The 25,165-nt window shown below is 35.2% G+C and overlaps 1 protein-coding gene across 1 annotated transcript; it reads left to right on the forward strand.

The window, feature by feature from the left end:
- Window positions 1-243: 243 nt before the first annotated feature.
- Window positions 244-25,157, forward strand: LOC109051080 (supervillin-like). The gene is given in 30 exon segments (XM_042721379.1): window positions 244-356; window positions 6,431-6,927; window positions 8,193-8,357; window positions 9,710-9,886; window positions 11,244-11,278; window positions 13,135-13,196; window positions 14,236-14,384; window positions 14,559-14,787; window positions 15,693-16,195; window positions 16,310-16,397; window positions 16,612-16,659; window positions 16,738-16,806; window positions 17,151-17,207; window positions 17,814-18,007; window positions 18,078-18,232; window positions 18,395-18,582; window positions 18,655-18,762; window positions 19,695-19,842; window positions 19,945-20,090; window positions 20,207-20,382; window positions 20,744-20,894; window positions 21,062-21,353; window positions 22,034-22,243; window positions 22,329-22,536; window positions 22,642-22,766; window positions 22,877-23,032; window positions 23,222-23,350; window positions 23,431-23,543; window positions 23,637-23,786; window positions 24,779-25,157. Coding segments are annotated over 29 exon segments (4,629 nt in total). The 5' UTR covers window positions 244-356; window positions 6,431-6,616; the 3' UTR covers window positions 24,866-25,157.
- Window positions 25,158-25,165: the final 8 nt, after the last annotated feature.

Here is a 25,165-nt window from a genome sequence, read left to right on the forward strand (position 1 = left end):
AATGCTTGATATGATTATGATATAGTTCCTCATTGTGCTGTTCATGTTCATGTGGAAAACCATTTAATTAGAAGGGAAAAAAATTACTCCGTGCGACCAAAAGTAGCTGTTTAATAAACTGAGCTGTTGCCCCTTAGAATGGAATGTTGCCCTAGTCATGGGGGTATTTTTATCTCTCTCTCTCTCTCTCTCTCTCTCTCTCTCTCTCTCTCACACACACACACACACACACGCACGCACACACACACACACCCTAAAAGGGCTTTTCACACTCTCTCATTGGCCATTGGGATGGTGTGTGTGTGTGTGAAGCTGTCAGAGCTGATCCGAGCGCACAGCTGATGCACCCAGACCGAGTAAGTACAGTCATTCATTTCTGCCGTTACATTTATCACGAGTTTTAAGAATAACAACAGTCTGACTTTTCTATCGTTGTGACACTTAACGACAAAACGACCAGCTTTTGAGTTCATTTCATAAAGTTGCTTTGACCGTCCATGCTGAAAAGTCCAGTAGTGTCTTTCTCGTGTAGGCTAATGAGCTCGCGCGCTGGATTCTGCTTGCAGACGGAACAACAAGCTTTTATTGTGTTGCGGATCTTTACTGTTTAAAATGAGTTAAATGTTATATCTGCTTTACTGTCCTGCTCACTAGATAGCCTATCTACTTACTTGTGCCTATTTTCAGCGCGGCAAACGCACCTGTACACCTCAAACTCAGTAACTCACTTCATCAAGTTTCTATCTATAAATGTACGCTACTGCAAATTCAAATGACTTCGGCATTTATTGATTTAGCAGAATCATTTGTCTATGCTGAGCATTATTTTCATATTGTGGTCGTCTGCATTTTCACCAGAATTTGATAAGCAGTATGATGACTGCTATTAAGTGATTAATGTAACACATACTTGAAGTTTTATATGCATAGGCTTTAAATGCATTCTGTAGGCTATGCATAATGCCGCAACACTTTATAATACATCTTGATCAATTTTTTTAATGAATGCATGGAACTACAGATATAGTGCAGTACATTTTAATACTTCACTATTAATTGTTGTACCTTTACAGAGTATTATAGAATATAATCAGCATCCAGTTGTTATATCATGATACCCTCTAAAGGTGAAACCAAGAATAGATATTGTCTGCAGATGTTTATATAAATGCATTGAATTATAATGTGTATTATAAAATCTTATGAATACCTCTGTAATATGTTATGTGCTTTATGTTATATGCTTAACAAAGTTGTGGTTGACAATTACTATTGACTTACACGTACACTTAAAATTTGAATTTCTTTCTTCCTGGCCTGCAATGAGGTTAGTTATATGTTTTATTTTATTTTGTTAAGAAAGTTTTTGTGTGTGTGTGTGTGTGTGTGTGTGTGTGTGTGTGTGTGTGTGAGGGTTACGACTTGTCTAGCTTGTGTGACCTGTGTGTTGTGTGAGTATAACCAAGGTCAAAAGCTATGTAATTTCTGTCATCCACTTCCACTATTTGTTTATTTGTTATGTTCATTCTGATCCTGGTTAGCATCCCAAACATCTTTGTGTTGTACTGTTTACCACTTGTCTTAAGACTATTACTATGTCTGTCATGATGGTGTTAAACATAATCGTGACATTGCATTACCTGATCATAGCACAGGATGGGGGCTAGAAAAGCTGGAATCCCATCATGGTAGTAGCTGTAAGTCCATGAAATTGCTCTACTCTGAATCCCTGTGATGTAACAGAGCAGAATAACATGTAATAGGATGTGTCTTGTAGTAGTATTTCTCATTGCAAACAGTCATGCCAATATATATATATATATATAAAATATGGATTATTATATATATATATATATATTAAAATTTGGATTCTTCAACCATTTGATTACAATTGATTTAACAAATATGCGCACACACAACAAAGACATAATGTTTTTATACTGTACAAACTGTATTTTCTATCCCATAACCCTACCCCTCACACAAAACTACTGCCGTTTTTGGTAACACTTTAGAATAGGGAACACTTATTCACTATTAACTGATTCCTAATTTGCTGCTTATTAATAGTTAGTAAGGTAGTTGTTAAATTTCGGTTTTGGATAGGATTAGGGATGTAGAATAAGTTCATGTAGAATAAGGCATTAATATGTGCTTAATTAGTACTAATGAATGGCTAATATTCTAGTAATATGCATGCTGTGGCCATAACACACTCTTGTTTTTCTGATAGTACTCTAATACAGTTAACTGTCTAAAATAACAGCCATTAATTATCAGATAAATATGTAATAATTTAGGCTTAACAGCTAAAAACAAATTGCAATAAATTATTTTTGTAAATATTACTATTAAACGACATTGTAACAATTTTTGTTAATAATAATAATAATAATTAATTATAATATTAAATAATATTATAGGACTCTAGTTGAGTCCCAGATGATAACCGAGAGAATTTTGAGATAAAAATAAATAATATTATTATTATTATTATCATGGATATTCATAAATATTTATTTTTGTAGCCTGGTTCATTAGTATTGGGACAAAAAGCAGAAATAAAACAATAATTTAAAGCTGATCTTAAGATGTGTATCATACTGATTCTCACCTGCTGTTTGAATACAAGCTTTTTGGCAATTAATTGATATCTGATGATCTCAAATGCATCTTGAATTACTTGTTTTTCCTGGCACAAGCCTTGGACTCTTATTATTATAATGAGTCTTGACTTAATCTAAATGCAGCTGGATTGTTGTGAATTCAGAAAACACACCTTCCATAAGCTAGCTGTAGTTCAATTAATCCAGTGGCTATTAAGCAAGATAAGTAGCGTGTGCTGAGAATACCTCAGTCGTGACTGTTGAATCGTGAGCGCTGCTGTCTATGTGTGTGTGTGTTTGTGTGCACATGTCCATGCCAGATAGAGTTACTGGATTAAGGACTGATGAGTCTAACTGATCCCAAACGTCAACCAGCCACTACAGTGCCTTTCCTACCCATATCCTCAAACTCCCTCTAACGTCTCTCTGGCTCTGTCTCTAGCGTAACAGCTTTGTTTGGTTGCTTACTGCTGGATGCTGTGCAGGGACATCATTACTTATAAACCTTGTCTTTAAAAGGCTCACCTAATATTAAAGTAAGGAAAAATAAAATGTCAAAGGTTTTAAGCAATATCAAAGTCAGAAGTTAATTAGATGAAAACAGAGATATTGTTAAATGCACATAGCAGACCTTTTTAACACAAATAGATGGTTAAACACTCTTTGTCTCCTGATCTGAGACTCTTATCAGGGGTCATAACATGGCTAAGCTTGTTAAACCTCTCAGGCACTCTCAGACAAGACACGTTCGGTATAGAACGAACATGGCAATGCTGCTGAAGATCCTGTCTGGTAATGCCTCTTAAGAGGTTTAAGCTATTAATAGATTCCATTAGACAACAGCATTTATAATTATTTATTATAACTTAAATAATAATCAATAGTCTTTCCTGTAGCTTGAACTGTGGAGTATGGCACAATGGGTTTGTGGGTTTTATTACCAGGGAAAGCAAGAACTGATAAAATGTAAATGTATAATTTGAATGCAATGCAAGTGCATTGCATAATTGTACATTTTTAATGCAATACTGAAGAGGCTCTTCAGATATGAGCTGCGTGCAAATGAAACAATATGTTTTAAATCTTTATGTTTAAAAACTTTATACCTGTACAGATTTAGTATAACAAACTCCTACTATTTAACTTTGTGATGACATTGAGTTAAAGTGATGGTCCACCCAAAAATGAAAATTCTGTTACCATTTACTCCCCCTCATGTCATTCCAAACCTGTATGAGTTTGTTTCCTGTGTTGGGTACAAAAGAAGATATTTTGAAGAATGTTGGAAACCAAAAAGTTGCTAGTAGCCATTGACTTCCATGGTATTTAATTGCAAGAAGAAAGAGATTCATACAGGTTTGGAATGACATGAGAGTGAGTAAATGATGACAGAATTTTTATATGTGAACTATCCTTTTAAATGCATCAACCTGTGATTTCCACTATTGACAGATGAAAATATTAAAGCTACGTTTATAAAACAACATCTATAAACAATTAAAAACCAAAACACTGTTGGGCAAGACACATAAAAAGTTTTCCAGTTTTAGTTGAAAATGGTGTCTTCTCGGAGGAAGAGCACTATTATATCGGAAGGTCATAATAATTGTGATTCCTCATGTTATGAGTTCAGTAGAATTGAGAGCTCAAACTCTGGGTTCCTGAAACACCATATAAGGTTCGCTGAGTGAAATAGCTCATTCTCTGCTGTAGTACTGCTGGATCTCTGCGCTGTTGTTATACTGGGCCTATTGTGTTTCATTTGTGAGAGGATCTGGCAGAATGCTGATGCTTACATTTTGCTTTTTTAGGAGCAGAGCAGCTTCTACAAATACACACACACACACACACACACACACACACACACACACACACACACACACTCACTCACTCATAGCTGTTCTTTGATAGGCTAAATTTCAAGATTGAAACCAGTCATTACTAGATATTCCCATCTCAAATCTATTCTTAACACTTTCAAAGGGCTTATTTAAAACATGAGTAATGGGTAATTATAGTTCAGTCTCATCACCAACTTTAGTCTGGCCTTCCACACACACACACACACACACACACACACAATGGTACATTCCATCCCCATGGGTCGACCATCCACCACATGCCAGGTCTATGTTATATGGGTGATAACATGATGATGTCATTATTTATGTATGAGTAAAGCTGTGTTTGCGTTGTTATGGGAGTTTGGTGACTATGTAACCACATCTGTGGACACAGGAATGATAATTTAGGAAGGCATGTTCTGAACGGTGCTGTTTGGGTAATTTCATGTATTACAGCTGAGTGTGACTAACAAGATGATGGCTTACTGTCTCTTTTCAGACCAGATGCATTAGCTCCACTTGTTCTTCAGGTTCCTCATGTTATTGCTCAGTCTTTACAATACACTCTTAAAAATAAAGCTTCCGAAAGGTTGTTTTCACAGAAATGCCATAGAAGAACCATTTTTGTTCCCCAAAGAACATTTCAGTGAACAGTTCTTAAAAGAAGAAACATAGAACTATAAAAGTAAATTTTTTACACTATAAAGAACTTTTTGTACCACGGAAAGGTTCCATGAACCAATGCTAATGAAGAACCTTTATTTGTGTATTTGTGAGATTAAAGAGATGTGTAAAATTAGCAACAATAGTAATTTCTAAATTGAATTAGCCTATAGTTTTCCTTCAAACCTGTTCCTGTGACCATCAGCATTTGTTTGATAGATAGTATTATAGTACCGCAGCATTATAGTAAATCAATCAATCAATCAATGAGTCAATCAAAATAAAATAAACCAAATCCAAAAAGACAATTAGCAGCAGTGTACTTTTGCAATGAATTTATTTTTAAAAACAAATTAAAATGTTCGGCAAGAGCATGTTAAATTGATCAAAACTGACAGAAAAGACATTTATAATTTTGCTAAAGATTTTTATTTTTTTTTAAAATGAAATTAAAGACATTTATAATTTTGCTAAAGATTTCATTTTTTTCATCATTAATAATAAGCTGCTAAAGATTTCATTTTTTTCATCATTAATAATAAGCAGCACAACTGATGATTGATGATAATATTAAATGTTTTTTGGGCAGCAAATCAGTATATTAGAATGATTTCTGAGGATTTTGTGACACTTAAGACTGGAGTTTTGCATCAAATGAATAAATTACATGTTAAAATCTACTGGAATAGAAAACAGTAATTTAAAATTGTAGTAATATCACATAATATTGCTGATTTTACTGTACTTTACTGTAATTAATGCCACTTTGGTGAGGATAAAATAATCTTTTTTTGAGCTATTAAAAGGTCAGTGGGGGTCTTTGAAAATACCTGAAACACATTAGGCTAAGTTGTGTGGGGGTCTTTTTTGTTTTTTGGTAGGAATTATTTTTGGTTGGTATTTTTATTGTTTTTAATGATTTTTGGTTTTTGTTTGTTGTAATTTGACTGCAATATCTTTAAATGCAGCTGTGTTGGGTGTTGATGGATCAGCTGGCCTGATGAGTGGCCTGCTCTCAAAGACTGCTGAGTTGAGCTGCACTTCAGTGGTGTAGAGTGTCAGTGTAAGAGGAGTTTCCCAAATGCAGGAGCTCAGCTAAGCAGGTTATGGAGCACATTTACACACATAAATAAGAAAGAGAAATACTAGTTTTACAGGTAGGTTCATAGCCTTGTATGAAGAAATTAAAAGTAAACAGGGTTTATATTTGTGGTGGAGATGATTGTTAAATGAACTTGCTTTCGTGTTCTCCTGTTCATATATATGTGACACCGCTGTATGACTTATGAATGTGTCTGTTTATTTGTGTTTCAACAGTGTCATGTCCTCGGGGATGGTACACAAATGCATTATTAGAGGAACCTGCTGTAATTTGAGCTTCTGATCAGCCAAACTTTCTTCAGTTGTGACTCCACCCTTGTTTTTCCAATTTTTTGAGGTGTTGATATAATCTTGATCACAAACCAGGAATTATACCTCAGACTTCCAAAGTGAGTTCATGATATGGATCAAATGGAAAGTGTAGCCCAGGAGTCCAGAGCTGAACGGATTGCTCGCTACAAAGCAGAGAGACGCCGAGAGCTGGCCGAACGTTACGGCAGCCAGGAAGAGGAGCTTCCATCTAAGTGGTCGAGAAGAGAGAGGGAAGGACGCGGCGTCCGTGACTCTACCTATGCAGATAAGTCTGTTTCGGGAGGACTGAATGGAGGGATGGGGAGGAATGGACAAACACCACTGGAAGAGAGGCCTGTTCCTGCAAAGATCTCCAATGGGTGTAAGGCGAACACCCGTGGAGAGAACACACACCAAAACAGGTGAGTTTCCTGTGCCTTTGTACCACACAAAAAAATTGTGACATTCCTCTCGGCCCAACTAATTATAATTTTGGTCACACTTCACTTTAAGGTCCAATTCTCACAATTAACAAGCCATTAACTGTGAGTTAATAAACTCATAATTTAATAGTTAGTAAGGTAGTTGTTAAGTTTAGGTATTATGCAGGATTATGCAGAATATGTGCTTTATAAGCACTAATAAACAGCCAATATGTTAATAATAGGCATGCTAATAAGCAGCTAGTAAATAAAAGTGAAAAAAAAGTGAGTTTTTTTTTTTTAAATAATAGGCATGCTAATAAGCAACTAGTTAATAGTGAGAATTGGTCTTTATACTAAAGTGTTGCCAAATTCAAAATTATATTGAAAAGATCCAGTAGACATATTTCTTATTTACTTTCCTAAAACACATTTCTGGTTTTAATGTTGTCATAAGCAAGGCATTAATTGCAATGAGGGAGATATGGAAAATTTTCTGCCAATATTTAGGCTGATTTACACAAGATTACCAGCTGTGAATATATTCTGATCCCCACTAGGTTTTGCAATATTTCCCTGTGCACTAAAAAAACCTAAGTAATTTGAATTACACTGTTTTAACATAAACAAACTAATTAACTTAACATGGTACATATTTGACGGTCGTCCATAAATGAAACAGGGCAGATATCTTTACTCAAAAAAAAAAAAAAGCATGCCATATTCTGTTTTTAACAATTTGTATCTGTCTGATTTTATTTAAATAATATTTTAAAATTGTATTTTTTCAACCTGCTTAGAATCAGCATGCATCTGTTTATTGTGATAACAATTACATTCATTCAGTTGAAAAGTATGAATATGGCAATTTATGGCAGTATTCAGTTAGTTCAAATGTGTGAAACTGAAACAAAGTTGATTTATTTATGATAAATATATAAACCTTGTTATTGTGTATTGTAAACATTCAGTTTATTAGTACTATAAGAGAAAACTTATTTGTTTAATTTATGTATGACTGGCAAATATGCATCACATTAAGTTAGTTTCTTTGTCAAAACTGTGTAATCCAAATGGATGGTAATGTTATATGCAATTTAAAAATATATATAAATCATAAGTTTAGGCCTAAATATTTCTTCCAGCTACACTTTTATCATTCTCTATATCCACCCCTGTCCCTCTTGTCTCTCAGCTGTCCCTTCCTTGCACACTTTATTTGCTCCAGTTCTTGTCTCTAGTTGAAGTCTTCTGCCTCTCTCCAGGGAAAGTTTGTTGGGCTCGTCTGGTACAGTGGCTGGGGAAAACCCTCCAGACTCCCATGGGCCCTCAACCCCTGACACTCCTCAGTTACACACTCATGTATCAGTAGGCCAGCTGAAGAACGCTCTTCTACAGCAAACCACAAGCCCAGCTCCGTCTGATAGAGTGTAGGGACGCCTCAGTGTGTGTGTTCATTTCCTGCTTCATTCTGTTTGTATTACCCCAGGCAAAACATTATTTGGCCAGCGCTAACTCTAACGCTAGTATTTTGCATAATATTTCACTTTTTTCATAAAGTGTCCACTTTAAAATATGTTTGAAATTATCCTATAAATGCTGTATATATTTTAATATACAATACATATTAATATAATGTATATGCTACTTTTGGGGGCAGTTTTTTTTTTTTAAGAAATTATTGCATGCATTAAACTGGTCAAAAGTATCATTTCTATTTCAAATAAATATTGTTATTTGAACTTAATATTCATTTTAAAATCTTGAAAAAATATATCAGTTTCTAAAAATATATTAAGCAACACAACTGTTTTTAACATTGACAGTAATAAGAAGTGTTTCTTGAGCAGCAAATCAGCATATTTCTGAAGCAATGATTTCTGAAGGATCATGTGACACTGAAGACTGGAGTCATCACAGGAATAAATGACTATTTTTAAATATATTCTAATCAAAAAAAGTTATTTATAATTTATAATAATATTTTACAATATTACCGTTTTTATATATCTCTTTAGTGCTGTCAAACGATTAATTGCATCCAAAATAAAAGTTTTGTGTACATAAGGTGTGTGTGTGCTGTGTATATTTATTATTTATTAATGCAAACACATGCATGTATATATTTAAGAAAAGTATGTCATGTTTATATATTAAATATATTTATATATAATATAAAATATAAGAATATAAATTATTTAATATGCATGTAAATATTTCCAAAATATATGCTGTATCTAAGTGTATCTATATATACTTAATAAATATACACAGTACACACAAATATATTATGTAAACAAAAACTTTTATTTTGGATGCAATTAATCGCTTGACAGCACTAATATTTTTGTTCAAACAAATTGCAGCCTTGGTGAGCATAATAGACTTCTTTCAAAAACATAAAAAAACTTTACTGACCTCCAGTCTGAATGGTAGTTTATAAATATAAATATAAAATAGCTCCAGTCTAGTCAGTTTGTATGCGAAAATTTTTATTTTGAGGTTCACTTTAGTTTATCTTTAGCTCTTATCTCTTTATGTAATAAATTGTATTCTGTGCACATTTTGTGGTGCTAACACAATGCTAATGTGCACCTGTAGTTTTGGGCCAGTGTGACTGATTCTGTCTAACACTCTACCTTCTTCAGTGTGCTGTGAGGAGTAGCAGAGCCCTTTTCTAATCTTTTCCTTTGACTCATTGCTTCTTTCTCTGTTTCTTTTTCCCACACCCACACTTTCTTCCTCTCCTTCATCTGTTATGGTCTGTCTACTCAAATATTAGAGCCACTGATGGTGGCGTGGTGGCCTTGACTCTTGACCACGCAGTTCAACCAGGTGCAGAGGGAAGTCGTCGGCGTGCCCGTCGATACATGCCAGGGGATTCTGCAGGGAGCCGCAAAAATAGTGAACGCTTTCGTACTCAACCCGTAACAGCCTGCGAGATAAAGGACAGCTGCGGGTACGGAGACAACTGTCTCTGAGCTCCACTGTGTGCTTACAGCAGCTGCTTACTACCTAACTTTATTATTAACCTTTTAAGATGTGACAAAAAACATTCGTACATGAAAATGCCTCTGATCATTGCTTGCATACAGTACCATTCAGAAGGTTGTGGTCAGTTTTTATCTATTATTCATCAAGGAAGCTTTGAATTGAACAAAAGTGAAAGTAAATGAAAGTAAAGACATTTATAATGTTACAAAGGTTTTCTATTTTAAATAAATGTTTCTTTTTTTTAACTAATATATATATATATATATATTTAATATGAATATTTTTGTATTTTCAAATGAATATTTTGTAATATTACTGGTTTTGCTGTGCACATTTTAAAGGTAAAAATATTCTTGCTAAGCATAAGAAACATTAAAAAATTGCACCGACCCCAACTTTTGAATAGTAGTATATGTACATAAATTGGAGCATGTTTCTCCCACTGGATAAAAAAGAAAGAAAGAAAGAAGGAAAAAATGGTATTGATAAAAATTGTGACTTTTTTTGGTTTTGATTTATGTTTTTAGATTTTTTAACTTTGAGATTCGCAATTCTGAGTTTAGATCTATCAACACAAGTCTAAACTGTGACTCTAATGAAAAATAGCAATCACCCTTTTTTTTATTCAGTGTTGGGAACAAAATAAAAGAGTTCAGAGATGTAAACTCAGCATTCTGAGAAAAGAGTCAGAATTATAATAATTTTTTTTAGTGATTTTAAGATTTAGGATTTGTGGGTTTTATATCAATTTTGAGTTGAGAGTTATGTTTAGTTGTTATAATATTACAATTGCAAGGAAAATGTCACACACATACTTACACATATTTTTATATTTTTTTATCTTTGTTGAATCACTGCATAATAACAAATACATGTTTAAGAAAGTGCTGGGCGTGTTTGTTGCTAGTAATTTAAGAGTAAAATCCAAGGACTTTTTAGTGCTATTGTACCTTTCAATATCATAACTAACTGGAATATATTAACAGATGTCAGAGATCATAAGTCAGCACAGTCCTTTCCTTTGAGTCAGGAAATGAGTTCAGCATGTATGTTATGTGCTTGATATGATCATCAAACAGGGTGTGTGTGAGAGTTCATAGTTTTAATAGTTAGCATTATGTCATGCTCCTAACCTGCACAGATGTGTCTGTGTCTGTCACAATGCCTGTAGTGCAGGAGAGGCTTGTTACAGCAGATCTGGCGTGAAGTCATCTCACTTTTTTTCTGTTTATCTTTTACTTTGCATGAGAAGGTTTGAGTGAGTTTGATTGTCTGGTGCTTCCTGTTACTCTGAGAGTTCTCATTTTTTCTTTATTTCACAGTAGAATGGACGATGAAAATCAAGACAACTCACAAAGTAAGTTCTTAAAATTGCTGCATTTTTAATTTAGGTGATTTAAGTAATTCATGTGGTTCCAAAGTTAAAACCTGCAGTAAAAAGCTCATTGCACTTCTCTCTCTCTCTCTCTCTCTTTTTTTTTTTTTTTGTAAATTAAGCTAAAACTCATGAAATTTAATAGAATAATTTTGACGATAAATAGGTGAAAACAAAGATGATGGTATAATACTGAAATATTTCTGCAATCAATTGTTGCTTAAATTTTAGTATACTTTTCAAACGTTTGGAATTGGTATAATTTTTAATGCTTTTTTAAAGATCTTATGCTCACCGAGACTGCATTTATTTGATCAAAAATACAGTAAAATGGTAATATTGTGAAATATTATTTCAGTTTAAAAAAATTTTTTTATTTTAATAAATATTAAAATGTAATTTATTTCTCTGTGCGAAGCTAAATTTTCAGCATCATTACTCCAGTCTTCAGTGTCACATTTCCGTCAGAAATCATTTAAATATGCTTATTTGCTGCTCAAGAAACATTTATGATTAATATCAATGTTGCTTAATATTTTTGTGGAAACTGTGATACATTTTTTTCAAGATTCTTTTATTTACATTTATATTTATCATTTTAGCAGACACTTTTATCCAAAGCGAATTCAGTTATTCTTTTGATGAATAGAAAGTTCAAAAAAACACCATTTATTTGAAACAGAAATCTGTTGTAACATTGTAAATGTTATTATTTCCACTTTTGATCAATTTAATGTTGAATGAAGTATTGATTTATTTGTAAAAGAAAAAAAACCTTACTGAACCCAAACATTAATTGGTAGTGTATATACTGTAGTATTTACATATATAGCATTTAAATTTTTTAATTTTTTTGTAATGATTGTTTAACTGTAGTCTGAGTGGCCTTTCATAAGTTTTGTAACTCTAACGCTATACTATCAATGAAACGTTATACCTGTTTTAAAAATAAAATTTTTATAGTACTGCTAGTTTTATGATGGAATAAAACGATGGATCAAAGTGAGGCTGTGTTTAGTGGAAGTGTGTAGGATACCATAGTAAACCAAAACATAAACACACTCTTATACGCTTTTACACATGCAAATATTCTGAGTAAGTGGATACTGTCATAAATAGTTATAATGACCTCTGTTTTATTACCGGAGAGAGGATCAATCTTAAGAGGCTGCATTAGAACAAGCTTAAGGAGTGCATTTTAGGACAGTAATAAGTCACACACAATCATCTAATCATCTAAAAACACAGTTAGCATAATGAACTAAGTTCACACATGACCTGAGAGACAAACAGAGGGAAGAAGTGTGTGTGTGTGTGTTTGAGATCAGCCGTAAATCTGCCAGTTAAGAGAAGTACACACAGGTGAAGAATACATCTGCCAGGCCGCGTGTGAGTTTGGCCAAACACGGAGCAATGAGTTTATGAGTGCGTGAGAGAGTAGGTATGATATGTTTGTTAGTCATTTAGTGATCTCACACAGACATTTGGCCATTATGATCTAAGGTGAATCAAATGCACGTGTGTACGCATATGCATTTAGGCAACTATATCTTGTGGCTAAATTTATCCTCAGAACCGAGTGAAATCTGACAAAACCTCTCTTTAGGGACACCCTCAATTACAAAAGCGTTATGAATAATATTTAAAATAATTATGAAACTGCAAAAAGTCTTTTAATGGAAAGGATTGAGTTACAGTTAATTCATTATAGTTCACTTAATCAACTCTGAAAAACGGTAGTAGTAGTCCTCAGTGGTATGTCCTCAGTTAGATAAATATATGTCTCTGTGTGTGAATCAGCACAGTGATTTTTTTTGTGATTTATTTTTTTCTTGCAGTGGATGTAAAGACAGATGACAGAGCCAAGATGAGTGTAGCTGCCAAGATGTCTCTGTTTAAAGTAGGTGAAACAAGAGCCCACCATATCTCTTTAGCATCTGCTGCAGGCTGAAAAGAAAAAGGTCATTGCCATGGATGGAATACACACACACCCCCCTTGTATATATTTACCCGTGTGGGGACTTCCCAATTTACTGTTCTTAATAGACGCTAATTATATATTATACTGTAGACTATACTGATCCGGTACCATAAAATACACCTTTTGGTGTTTTAGTATTGAGTACTTTTATGATTATTTTTTTTTTATGTTTTTTTTTCAGGCATCATGTTCTCATATTTTCAGAATATTGCACTCTCAGAACATACACTCAGATACAAGATTTATTTATTTATAATTTTTTTTTTTTTTTAATAAAGCAAATATATGAGTTGTGAAAAACAACTTCTAGGAAACCTTAGATGATCAATTTTGAATGTACTCATTTAAATCTCTGGGTATTTGTAATTTTGGAGTACTCACTCTCTCTCTGTTTCTGATCCAGTATGTTTTTTCTTCTCTGTTCTTTCTCTATGTCTGTCTTTGGACTGTAGGTGGTAATAAGACACCTGAAGTGTTTGGTTACAGCGTGACCCACTGGGTTTCATTGGTTACTGTGTCTTCCTTACCCAGAGTGCCAACCCAGGCTCTATTTTATTCATTCTGCCATTGACCCACTTCACCAGAGACATTTAAATTGCATTGTAATTTCATTTTTGCCGATATAGAAATGACAGGAACCTAAATGTTCATCTATGATAATTATGTCATTTATTCATCCACATGTGTGATTGATGTGATTATGTGGATGATGTGGGGAACACAAGTAGATTTTCACAAAAAATGTTATACATACAATGAAAGTGAATTGTGAAAGTGACCAGGGACAAAATGTGGAGTATATTAGAATGTATGCCAACATTAATGTAACGACTGAAATCTGAAATCACTTTTATGGTCATTTTTTTGAGTTTGATGGCCCTTGGTCAGCATTCACATTTGTTTTAAATAGCATGAACATTCATTCATTAATTTTTGATTAATGTTGTTCCTCTGTCAGGAGTTGGAGAAGACCGCTTCACCTGAGGCTTCCTCGTTCCTCAAACCTCGTTCCAGTAACAGTTTCCATGAGCGCAGAGTTCGCCGTAACAACGATCCTCGAGCACTCACTCAGCCAATCACCTTTGAGGAAACAGTGATTGCAGCGAGGTAGGCAGGACTAATTTCTTGTAGCTTAACGCTCCATCTGTCTCGCAATCTCTAGCTATACTCACAGCAGAAGGGCCACTGTTACATTAAAAAGTAATTCTGAGAGTTAATAACAAGCAATGTATTTGGGAAAAAGATGATGAGCTTATTAACTGTCTATTATTCTTCCTCCAGTCCACAGTCGCGTGAGGAAGGTGAGGCTGAGCCTGAGGTGGAGGATGATGCTGGCACTAAACTGTCGATGAGTGAGAAACTGGCTCTCTTCAACAAACTGTCTCAGCCCATATTGGGTGCTGTGGGGAGTCCCGCGAGAGACGGCAGCCCTCTAGAGGCCTCTGGGAGACGCAGACAGAAGGGTGCACGCTACCGCACACAGCCCATCACTGTGGATGAGGTCAGTTTGGTAAGTGCATAAACATACTGTGTATCTCTGCATATCTGTAATTACTAGAAGTCCTCTACATTTGCCACTTGTGGAGTAACTCTAATCAGTGTATGGTGAACAAATCAGTGTGTTACAAGAGCTTTAGATCTATAGTGACCCTCATGAAAGGACCAGATTTTCATGCTGGTTTATGCTGGCTGGTGCATGTTTTAACATGCAATGTCAAAAGAAAAAGCTTCATGCCTTCATTTTTTATTAACTCTTGAATGTTTGTAGTTTTCATTACAATCCTTCATTTTTTATTAACTCTTGAATGTTTGTAGTTTTCATTACAATGCAAAATTTTGAACAAAATGCTGAGAAAAATCAGACTTTTGTTTGAGAAGTCCTATACCACTTCCTGGGTTGATATTTCATTCAGTATAAATTGCTAATTTAAAATAAAAGAATTAATATGGTAGAAATACTGGACACTGGAATTATGATATTTGTAGTAATGCAATTTTGCAGCTGCAAATCTTCCATTGATATATATATATATATAAATATACAGCGGTGGAAAAAAATGATTAGAACACAAGTATTCACACATTTATTTTGCCATTAATTGTAAAAATCCAGTGAAATTTTTGTTTGCGCAAGGAGTCTGACAACAGCCAGTGCTCCACACAGAGATCTGGATTATTACAATTAATGGCAAAATGAATGTTTGTAAATATAAACTGATATTTCCGACTGACACACTACAGCAAAGGATAGAAATAACTTACTTAAAACCATTGTTTAGCTGGTGACAATACTAGAGTTCTAATAATTTTGGCCACCACTATATATACAGGGAACTGTTTCTTTTGTGACTATAAATTCTTGAGTACTTGCTCTGGTTCTTTCAGAGACATTGACAAGCTTTCTTCCACTCTTAGCTTCAGAAAGGGCCTGTTGAGCTTCCTCGTCTTCATCTGGCGCCTCACCTCTCTGACCGACAGCAGGCTGAGTCCATCAATCTGAAGCCCAGTGAAGTGCATCTCTCTGGGCTAAGCTCTTCACAGGAGTGGGCTTCCTCCTCTGAACTCACCTCATCACACAATTTGAAGCCTGCATCAGACAGCAACTCCCAGAATGCAGTGCAGATTAAAGGCATCTTGAAAAAGAGCTCTTCTGATGGAGCGGTGTGGAGGAGTGAAAGCAGAGCCAGGGATAACCTGAACGGACACGGCCTGGAGCAGATCGGGAGAGAGAGAGAGGTGATAGAAGAGAGACATATGGCACCTGTGGATCAATCTCCAGCTCCTCTCTCCAGCGCTCCCTGGAGGCAGAGGGCAAGGAAGGAAGCCTCTGCATCCTCTGGCAGAACACAGAGATCTGCTCCTCGATCAGAGGACCTCCAGATCAATGAACAGAGCAGAGAATCAGCCATCAGTGACAGGTTCTCCGAACACACACATACATTATGCAAACAAAAACTTTTATTTTGTAGGCGATTAATCGCGATTAGTAGCACTAGTTTTGACCCTATTAAATGAGAAAATCTTGTCTGCAGGCTGACAGACTCAAAAGGAGCTGAGAACGAAGAGGAGAAGCAAAATGCTACGGAAAGCTGCAATATCAGTCTAAGCAGTGCGCCACAGGTTTGTGAACTCTACTGTATGTGTGTGGTACAGTAGATGAAATTTCATTGTGTTTTCAAAGAGAGCTAAAGTTTGAGGTTTATTCATATTTTTGTGATTAAATGAATGCATCGGCATGTGTTTTTGTGGTCAAATATACATTGACATGCAGCATGTGAGTCACAGGTGTCAGTCTAATGTTTCCTCTTGTCTTTCTCCTCACTGCTCCCTGTAGGATGAGAATGTCACTACAGCTGAGTCGAATCCCCAAACTCAGTGCTGGGTAAGAATGTTATGTGTGTTTTTACAGATCGATCGATCAATCATTCAATCAATCAATTAATCAATCCTCTCCTCTCAGGAGCCTGTGTTTTCCTCTGTATACTCTCGTTCAAGCTCCACACCTCAATATGTGATGTTTTTTAATGAGGTGAGAATTTCTTCCAGTTTTTGTCCACATTAAACAGTTGGTGTGAATTTCCATAATATGACTGTGAATGTAATGAAATGTGTTCATAAACTGCTATTGCTCTAAGCCTGTGCTTTTCAACATAACATTGGTGCATCTGTTTTACTGTATATTGTATCGTGAATGTGTGTGTTTGTTTTTGTTTTGGCTGCCTTGTCATATTAAGTTCCACAGAATATTTGAGCAAAACATTTTCAACATTTAACTGTCAATAATGGTATGTCATTGATTTGATTTAGCTTTGACTGGCCGGACCTAGACAATTGCTATTACTATACTCTTCCTCCTTCTTTTTGCCTCTCTAGAGGAGTCTTTCTTATGAAGCTCAGGAGGTTTCCACAACCACTCAAACCCAACCACAGGTGACAGAGAGAGTCAATGTATTTTTATGATACATAGACAATGCTGTTAAAATGTTTGGGATTAAAAAAAAAAGAAAAGAAAGAAATTAATACTTTTATTCAGCAAGGATGCATTAAATTGGTCAAACATGAAAATAGTCATCTACATTGATACAAATAAATTTACTGTTGAACTTTCTATTAATCAAATAATCCTGAAAAAAATTCACTCTCCACAAGAAATATTTAAACAACGACAAAAATGTTAACATCGATAATAATGAAAAAAAATTATTCTTGAGCAGAAAATCATAATATTAGATTAATTTCTGGAGGGTCATGTGACACTGATGACTGGAGTAATCATGCTGAAAATTCAGCTTTGCATCACAGGAATAAATTACATTATAAAATATATACTTAAATAGAAGATGATTATTTTAAATTATATCATTTTAATGTAAATTTGTTCAAATAAATGCAGCCTTGCTGAGCATAGGAAACTTCTTTCCAAAACATTAAAAACATTTACCAATCCCTACTTTTGAATGGTAGTCTATTCAAACATTTTAAGTATTATAATGGATATTAAATAATTCAGCTTATTTAGATTGTCTGTTATTTTAGGCAAGCTGTGAGGAGGAAGATTCTCCCAAACTCTTGAAAACAGAAACACAAACCATTTGTGCCAGTGAAGTCCAAGAGAGTCAGATGTTTGGTGCTGAGATGACCTCTGAACCCTCTGCACTACCAGCGTGTCTGACCACTGGAGGAGACACGGAGCCGGACCTGAGCACTCTCTGTCAGACCAACACACCGATGTAAATGCATATCTGTGGGGGATTTCTAAGTGTGTGAGAGGATACAGGTTAACGCTCTGTTTGTGTTTAGTTTGAGCTCAGCTGTAGCCGAGCACAGGCGCTCAGTTCGACCGTCCCGCAGGACCCAGGGTTCGAGGAATCCATTACGTGCGCTTGCTGCTCGAGAAGATATCCAGCAGGACTTCATGCAGTCTGAAGAAAACGACGAAATGGAGAATAATACAGGTTTACAATGAACCGTTTTATCTTCCCTCAATTAGTCAAGTTACTGACAGTTTTTTAGGTTTAGCTGATTAAACTATTTTGTCATGATTGATCTAATGTGTTAACAGTATTAAACATATTTAGCATCATCATATTTCTTTTTTTTTATCACTTTATTACTAGCTATGAAAAATTCTAACTGCACCCCGGCTGATGTCTCTTCCTCTGGAAAAGGGAGCAGACCCACAGTGCCATACAACAAACTTATGCTCATCCAGGTTAAAGGTATGATGGTGTATCTAATATTCATTAAATGTTCTTCTTTAATGCATTTCTTCTCAATAAAAGTATTGATTAAAAAAATCTTACTGACCCAAAACCTCTCTTTAATGCATTTGTTGTAAATTTGATTTTTGATTATGTAATTCTTGGTGATTCAATAGGTTCGTCGGTGTTTCTCTCTTAACAGTGGTGACTGCTTTCTGCTGGTCACACCATCACACTGCTTCCTCTGGACTGGAAAACTCTCCAACACCATTGAGAGAGAAAAGGTACATCAGTTCACACACAAACAGAATGATTCATATGGAAGCCCGTTTCCACCACTGAATAAAAATTGACTTTTTTTTAAATCTTGCAATTCTGACTTTTTTCTCTTAATTGTGAGATATAAACTTGCAACTGCAAGTTATAAAGTCAGTAATGCAAGAAAAAAACTTTTTTTAAATTTAAATTCTAAAGAACATGTTTAATTCTGAGAAAGAAAAAAAAAAATCAGAATTGTGAGAAATAGGTAAGTGCGATTTTATATCTCACAATCCTGACTTTTTTCAGAACATAATAATTTTCCCCCCCTAAGAGTTGGACTTTATAACTCACAATTGTGAAAAAAACAACAACAACAAAAAAAAACAGAATTGCAAGATATAAACTCACAACTGCGAGAAAAAATGTCAGAATTGCGAGATATAAACTTGCACTCGAGAGAAAAAAATCTGAATTCTGAGTTTTTATCTCACAATGCTTAGGAAAAAAGTCAGAATTGTGAGATGTAAACTTGCCATTGCAAAAAAAAAAAAAAAAAAAAAAAAAAAAAAAATTCAGAACCGTGAAATAAAAAGTTGCAATTACCTTTTTTTATTTTCTATTTAGTGGCAGAAGTGGGCTTCCATAGATTCCTGTTTAAGCCATTACAGTAATTTTTCCACCGTAAGCAGTATATTTTCGAGTGTACAATAAGATAGGAAATACTATGGGAAGTGTTTTTATTTATTGGTACATTTTATTTTATTGAACATACTATGTAATTAAATATTAATTTAATATTATTTTTTTTATTAAGCTCAGGTAAATTGCAAATACTAAATTTAATTGAATTAAGATTAACATTTCTAAACATGTAGTATTATTGTTTCTTTTTTTGTGAATGGGATTTTGAGGAATGGGCTTTAGCTCCTGGCTGTTGACTAATGGTTTGTTCCAGGCGTCTGAAATGGCCTCGGTGATTGTGACCCAGAGGGATCTGGGTTGTCAGGCAACAGGTGTTATTCACCTGGATGAAGGTGTAAATACAGACAGCCTGCAGGCAGCAGACTTCTGGAACCTTCTCGGTGGACAGACTCAGTATAAAGGCAAGAGACACGACAGAAAATTTCATAAAATTTCATAATCATAAACACTTTCATTTCTCAAAACTGCTCAAATGACATTTGTATGTGTGTTTTTCTCTGCAGGTCCAGACAGTGCTGATGATGATGAGCACTATGAGAGAGCCATATCAGAGTCAAACTGTATTTATAGGCTGCAGGGAGACAGACTCAGTCCTCATGAGCAGGGCTGGGCTGTCGTACCGGACCTCAGTCTTCTGAACTCCTCTCAGGTCCTGATCTCCCTGAAAGAATGACATGTACTTTATATGCAGCTTGTGATTATACATGATGAAACCACATTTAAGGTGTTTCGTGAAATGTAATGACAGTATTTTTTCCATTTCAGACTCTGCTGTTTGACTTCGGCAGCGAGCTCTATTTGTGGCACGGGAAAGATGTGGGCCCCAGCGAGAGGAAACTGGCCCTTCAGCTGGCTCAGCAGGTTTGGGACGGAGCATATGACTACAGTAACTGCAGGATCAACCCTCTGGATCCCTCTGGTGGCAGTGCCCATATTCACAAGTACGTTCACTGGAATGGGGGTATTTTCATATATTCATTGGGGTCTAAAAGTCAACTACTGAAAATACTTCTGTTTTGTATTCTTTTAAATAAATAAAATTTTTATATTACGAATTATATTATCAATATAACCATTTGAAACATTAGCATGAATTTCAGAATGTCTCGATATATGGTTTGTCCCTTATTTAAATTACAGCAGCACTTGAGCTGCATGAACTCCATATGTTTATATACATGCAAATGTATAAAAAATTTAAAAAATATTATATATATATATATATATATATATTAAATGAGTGGATTTATATATAATCTATTACTTGTTATCACAAACAAATGTACTAATTTGTATGTTCAGGCAGGGTATTGGACGGCCAGACTGGGCACTTTTTGGCCGTGTGTTTGACCAAAACGAGACGATACTGTTCAAAGAGAAGTTTACAAACTCATTTGAACAGACAAATGTGAACAAAAATAACATTGCTCCATCCATACAAGAGGAGGTGAAGGTGAGGAGACTGATATACACGTTATGATAACAACATGCCATATGTTTTTCTTTTATACTCAGCATTTTTTTATATTCTTACTCTCCTCTGGTGATTGGTTTTCACTTTTAAGGAATTTCATATTGTGTCTTTCTAGCTCAGTAATGTCTTTTCTCTTCTCACTCAAGTCATCTCCCCAGCCAGTGTCTGCTGAGCAGTGGTCATGTGATGCCAGAGCTCTTTTCGGTGGAGTCTCTCTCTCAGGGGTGTCTCAGATTGTTCTGGATGGTGTGGATGTACGAAGGGGACGGGACACGGTCACTCTGAGTGATGGCCGGCAGGCAGAGTTATGCACTCTTGTAGTGAAAACGTGGCTTATTTCAGAGGGTGAGGAGTGTGAGGTTTCCCCAGAGAGCTTGGGACAGTTCAATGAGGGCAGCACTTATGCTATATGCTGGACATACAGCCTCACAGCCTTAGGTGAGTTAATGTGTGGCTAAGACCTTTTATACTGAATGGCTTTACGTGTGTTATGGCAGCGATTCTGAACCAGGTGTAAATATAATCAAGGGGAACATTATTTATTTATTAATTTGTTTGTTAAAACTTTAGAATAATGAATTCATTTAGAAATAATTCTGAAAATAAATATTTTAGACTACTGTCATTATATTTTTAAGAATAAAAGTGTAATAATAATTATTATTTTGAATGATAAGAATAATATTGCTTGAGGAAAAGGTGCAGCACTCACTTCTAGAAAAATAAATGTAAACTTTATTTATTAAAATCAACAACGAAACTAACAATGTAACAATGTAAAAATTAACTTTATTTGGCTATATATTATATAGTATAAAATAATATATTATATAATTTAATAATATTACAATTTTAAAGCAATAAAATATTATGAATGATACTGTTGTGTTTTTATTTGTTTGTTAAACCTTTAAAACATAATAATAAATCAGTTCGCTCTATCTGTCTCTATACTGTGTATATAACTGTAGAACCTATATTTACATTTTTGAAAATTGAAAAATGTGAAAATTGAAATATTTGGACTATTTTTGTAATGGTTGTTTAAGTTATTCTGTATAAATGTATATAAACAATCTTCTATTTTTCAATTTTTTCTTTTTTTTACTATTTCACAGGAGATCAAATGGCAGTAGGTCAGGAACAATCTGCTCTTTTTATCTGGAAGGGGCGGCACTCCAATGTCAGTGGGCGTGACCTGTCATCAGCACTAACCAATCAGTGTAGTTCTCAGGTGTTTGTAACAGAAGGCGAGGAGCCACCCTGTTTTCTGCAGTTGTTCCAGGGAGGAATGGTCATTTATAGACAACAACAAAGCAGAGACACAGGTCTGGTCATTGAAATATCTAATCCTCTCCATTACTGTGGGTCCAGTTAATACATCTGGCATCATACGTTTGGTATGTGTCTCAGGAGGCTGGCATCTGTTCTGTGTGAGGGGTGACGTCCCAGTGGAGGGCAGTCTGTTGGAGGTACAGTGCTCCTGCTCCAGTCTGCGGTCTCGTGGCTCGTTGATCTTGTTAAACAGCAAGCAGGGGGCGATCTACCTGTGGCATGGCTGCAAAGCCCACAGCAAAGAACGTCAGGTGGCCAAGCAGACCATCCAACGCCTCACACAAATGTGAGTAACACCTTTATAATTCTGTATCATGCAAACTCATAAAACATAATAAGGGTAGATCCTTTATAATTCTGTATCATGCAAACTCATAAAACATAATAAAAGATGCACGTTGCCAGATTGTGCTTGATTTATGAATGTCCAAGAAGTGGAGGAAGGGAAAGAGCCTGCAGATTTCTGGAATGCTATTGGACCACAAGACAGGAAGTCATATGACTGCATGCTACAAGGTGTGATGTATAACAAACTTTGATAAATCCCATGTGAACTTGTCACTTCTTGTCACGCAATGAACATTTGCAACCGTTTTTTCACAAGAGATGAATTTCATTCCTTCTAGATCCTGGTAAATTTAATTTTACCCCCCGCCTTTATCACCTGAGTGCCCAATCAGGAACTTTCAAAGGGGTGGAGCTTATTAGCCCCTCCCATGGGAATGGTGTCATTACAGCTATGCCCTTCCTCCAGGATAAGTTATATGCTGTGCCACATCCAGGTGAGAGTAAGCAAGTTCACATACTGTACACACAAGCACAAGTGCAGATAAAAAGTCTTTAATACTACACTTAAAGCAATGTGTTTAGTACTTAAGGAATCTGACAGACAAACAAATGAGATAAATCTTAATATAATATACATTATTTTTCCCTCACACTGCTATGATGTTGTACCATTCTCTTGGCAGCACTGTTCCTGCTGGATAACTATCTGGAGGTGTATTTATGGCAAAGTTGTGAATCTTCAGTCTCACAGCGCCCCCACTGGGACAAAGAGAAGAAGTGCGCTATGGAGACTGCTTTACAGTACTGCAAAGGTGAGTCTGGCCAAATGGATATTAGAAAGCACAGCCTTCTGTTTCTGATTTGGAAGTTATTGTTGGTGTTTTGTGTTCAGAGAGGAATCCTAGAAGGCCTCCCATGGCATATCTTATTGATGAAGGGGCAGAGCCTCTCACCTTTACTAATATATTCCCTTCATGGGAGATGAGACTGACACAGGAAGTACAGGTGATTGAGGACACATCATCATCATCATCACACACATGCGCATGTACAGAGGAATATGATTTACGCTGAAATCTCATTTAAATATTTTTCCAGGACTGCACGGTGCGTAAAAATCTGACTTTGGTGCAGGATGCTCTAGCTGCTCTTAATAAGACCCAGTTCCCCCTTAAGGATCTGCTGAAGAGACCTTTACCTGAAGGATCCCTACACCTGGAGAACTACCTGTCTTAGAATGATTTCAAGGTTTAACACTAAAACATGATTATTGTACATGTGCATGTAGATTATTGTATGGTTGACTCACAAGATGACCTTCAAAATTATCTGAATAGCAGCTTTTTTATTTATTTTTACACTATTGTAAATTGTATTAGACTTTACTGACATGTAAAGCAACACATTACAGTTGAGTTTGTTTGAACATGCTGTTTAAGGGCTGTCTTATCTTCCATAGATCTAAATAATTAAGATACTTAATTATTTCACTGACGCAAACTATCGTTTAAAAGTTTGGGGTCTTCTGCTCACCAAGGGTGCATTTATTTAATCAGAAATACAGAAAAACTGTGATGCTGTTAAAATATTATTACAGATTAAAAGTTGTTTTCTATTTGACTGTATTTTAAAATGTTATTTGTTCCTGTGATTTCAAAGCTGAATTTTCAGCATCATTACTCCAGTCTTCAGTGTCACATGATCCTTCAGAAATCATTATAATATGTTGAGTTTCTGCTCAAGAAACATTTCTTATTATCATCAATGTTAAAAACAGTTGTGCTGCTTAATATTTGTCTGGAGACCAGGTTACATTTGCTTCATGATTCATCGATAAATGAAAACTTCACAAGAACTACATTTATTTGGCATTTTTAATATTATAAATGTCTTTACTATTACATGTATTTAATGCATTCTTGCTGAGTAAACGTATCAATTTCTTAAAAATAAACTTACTGACCCCAAACATTTGATTGGTAGTATAACTTGGGGAAAAAAGAAAAATATGTGGATGTGTAGTTAACTACTAAGTCACTTGAATATAACTCTGAATATCTTATAAAAACAACTTGTTTTCCAGGCAGACTGAAAAAAAAAGTGTTTCAGTGTCAGCCAATCAGTATAAAATAATATCAACTAATATCAAGTAAACTGTTAAGTCCAACAGGATATTAGTAAAATAATAATAAAAATATAGCAGGTGAGATTTAAGTAACTTTTCTGTTTTTTTGTTTTAGGTTGCTTTGGGAATGACATGGAATGACTACAAGTGTCTATCAGATTTACAAAGAATGGACCTGAAGAAAAGTAAAGGCCTTTACTGAGTGTCAGCAGCACTGTGACCTACGCTCAACAGAAGCAACATTTTAAAAGATGTGTTTGTAAGATGCTCTTGATAGCACTCATGTGTACAGTGTAACTGTGAGTGTGTTAAACAGTGAGTGTGAGTGTGTGTCCTTTCGGTCTGCTTCTTTTCAGTCTGCTGCTTTTTTAATGCCTGACGTCCAGCGCTCATTTTGGCCAAAAGCTTTCTACCCAGAGCTAGACAGAACTGTTTACTCTGACTTTGAGAAATAGCTGTCATGTTTTTCTTTTCTTCCTCCCCTTCCTCCCTCTTTCTTCAT

The sequence above is a fragment of the Cyprinus carpio genome, chromosome B3 (genome assembly GCF_018340385.1).
Source record: "Cyprinus carpio isolate SPL01 chromosome B3, ASM1834038v1, whole genome shotgun sequence".
Taxonomy (NCBI): domain Eukaryota; kingdom Metazoa; phylum Chordata; class Actinopteri; order Cypriniformes; family Cyprinidae; genus Cyprinus; species Cyprinus carpio.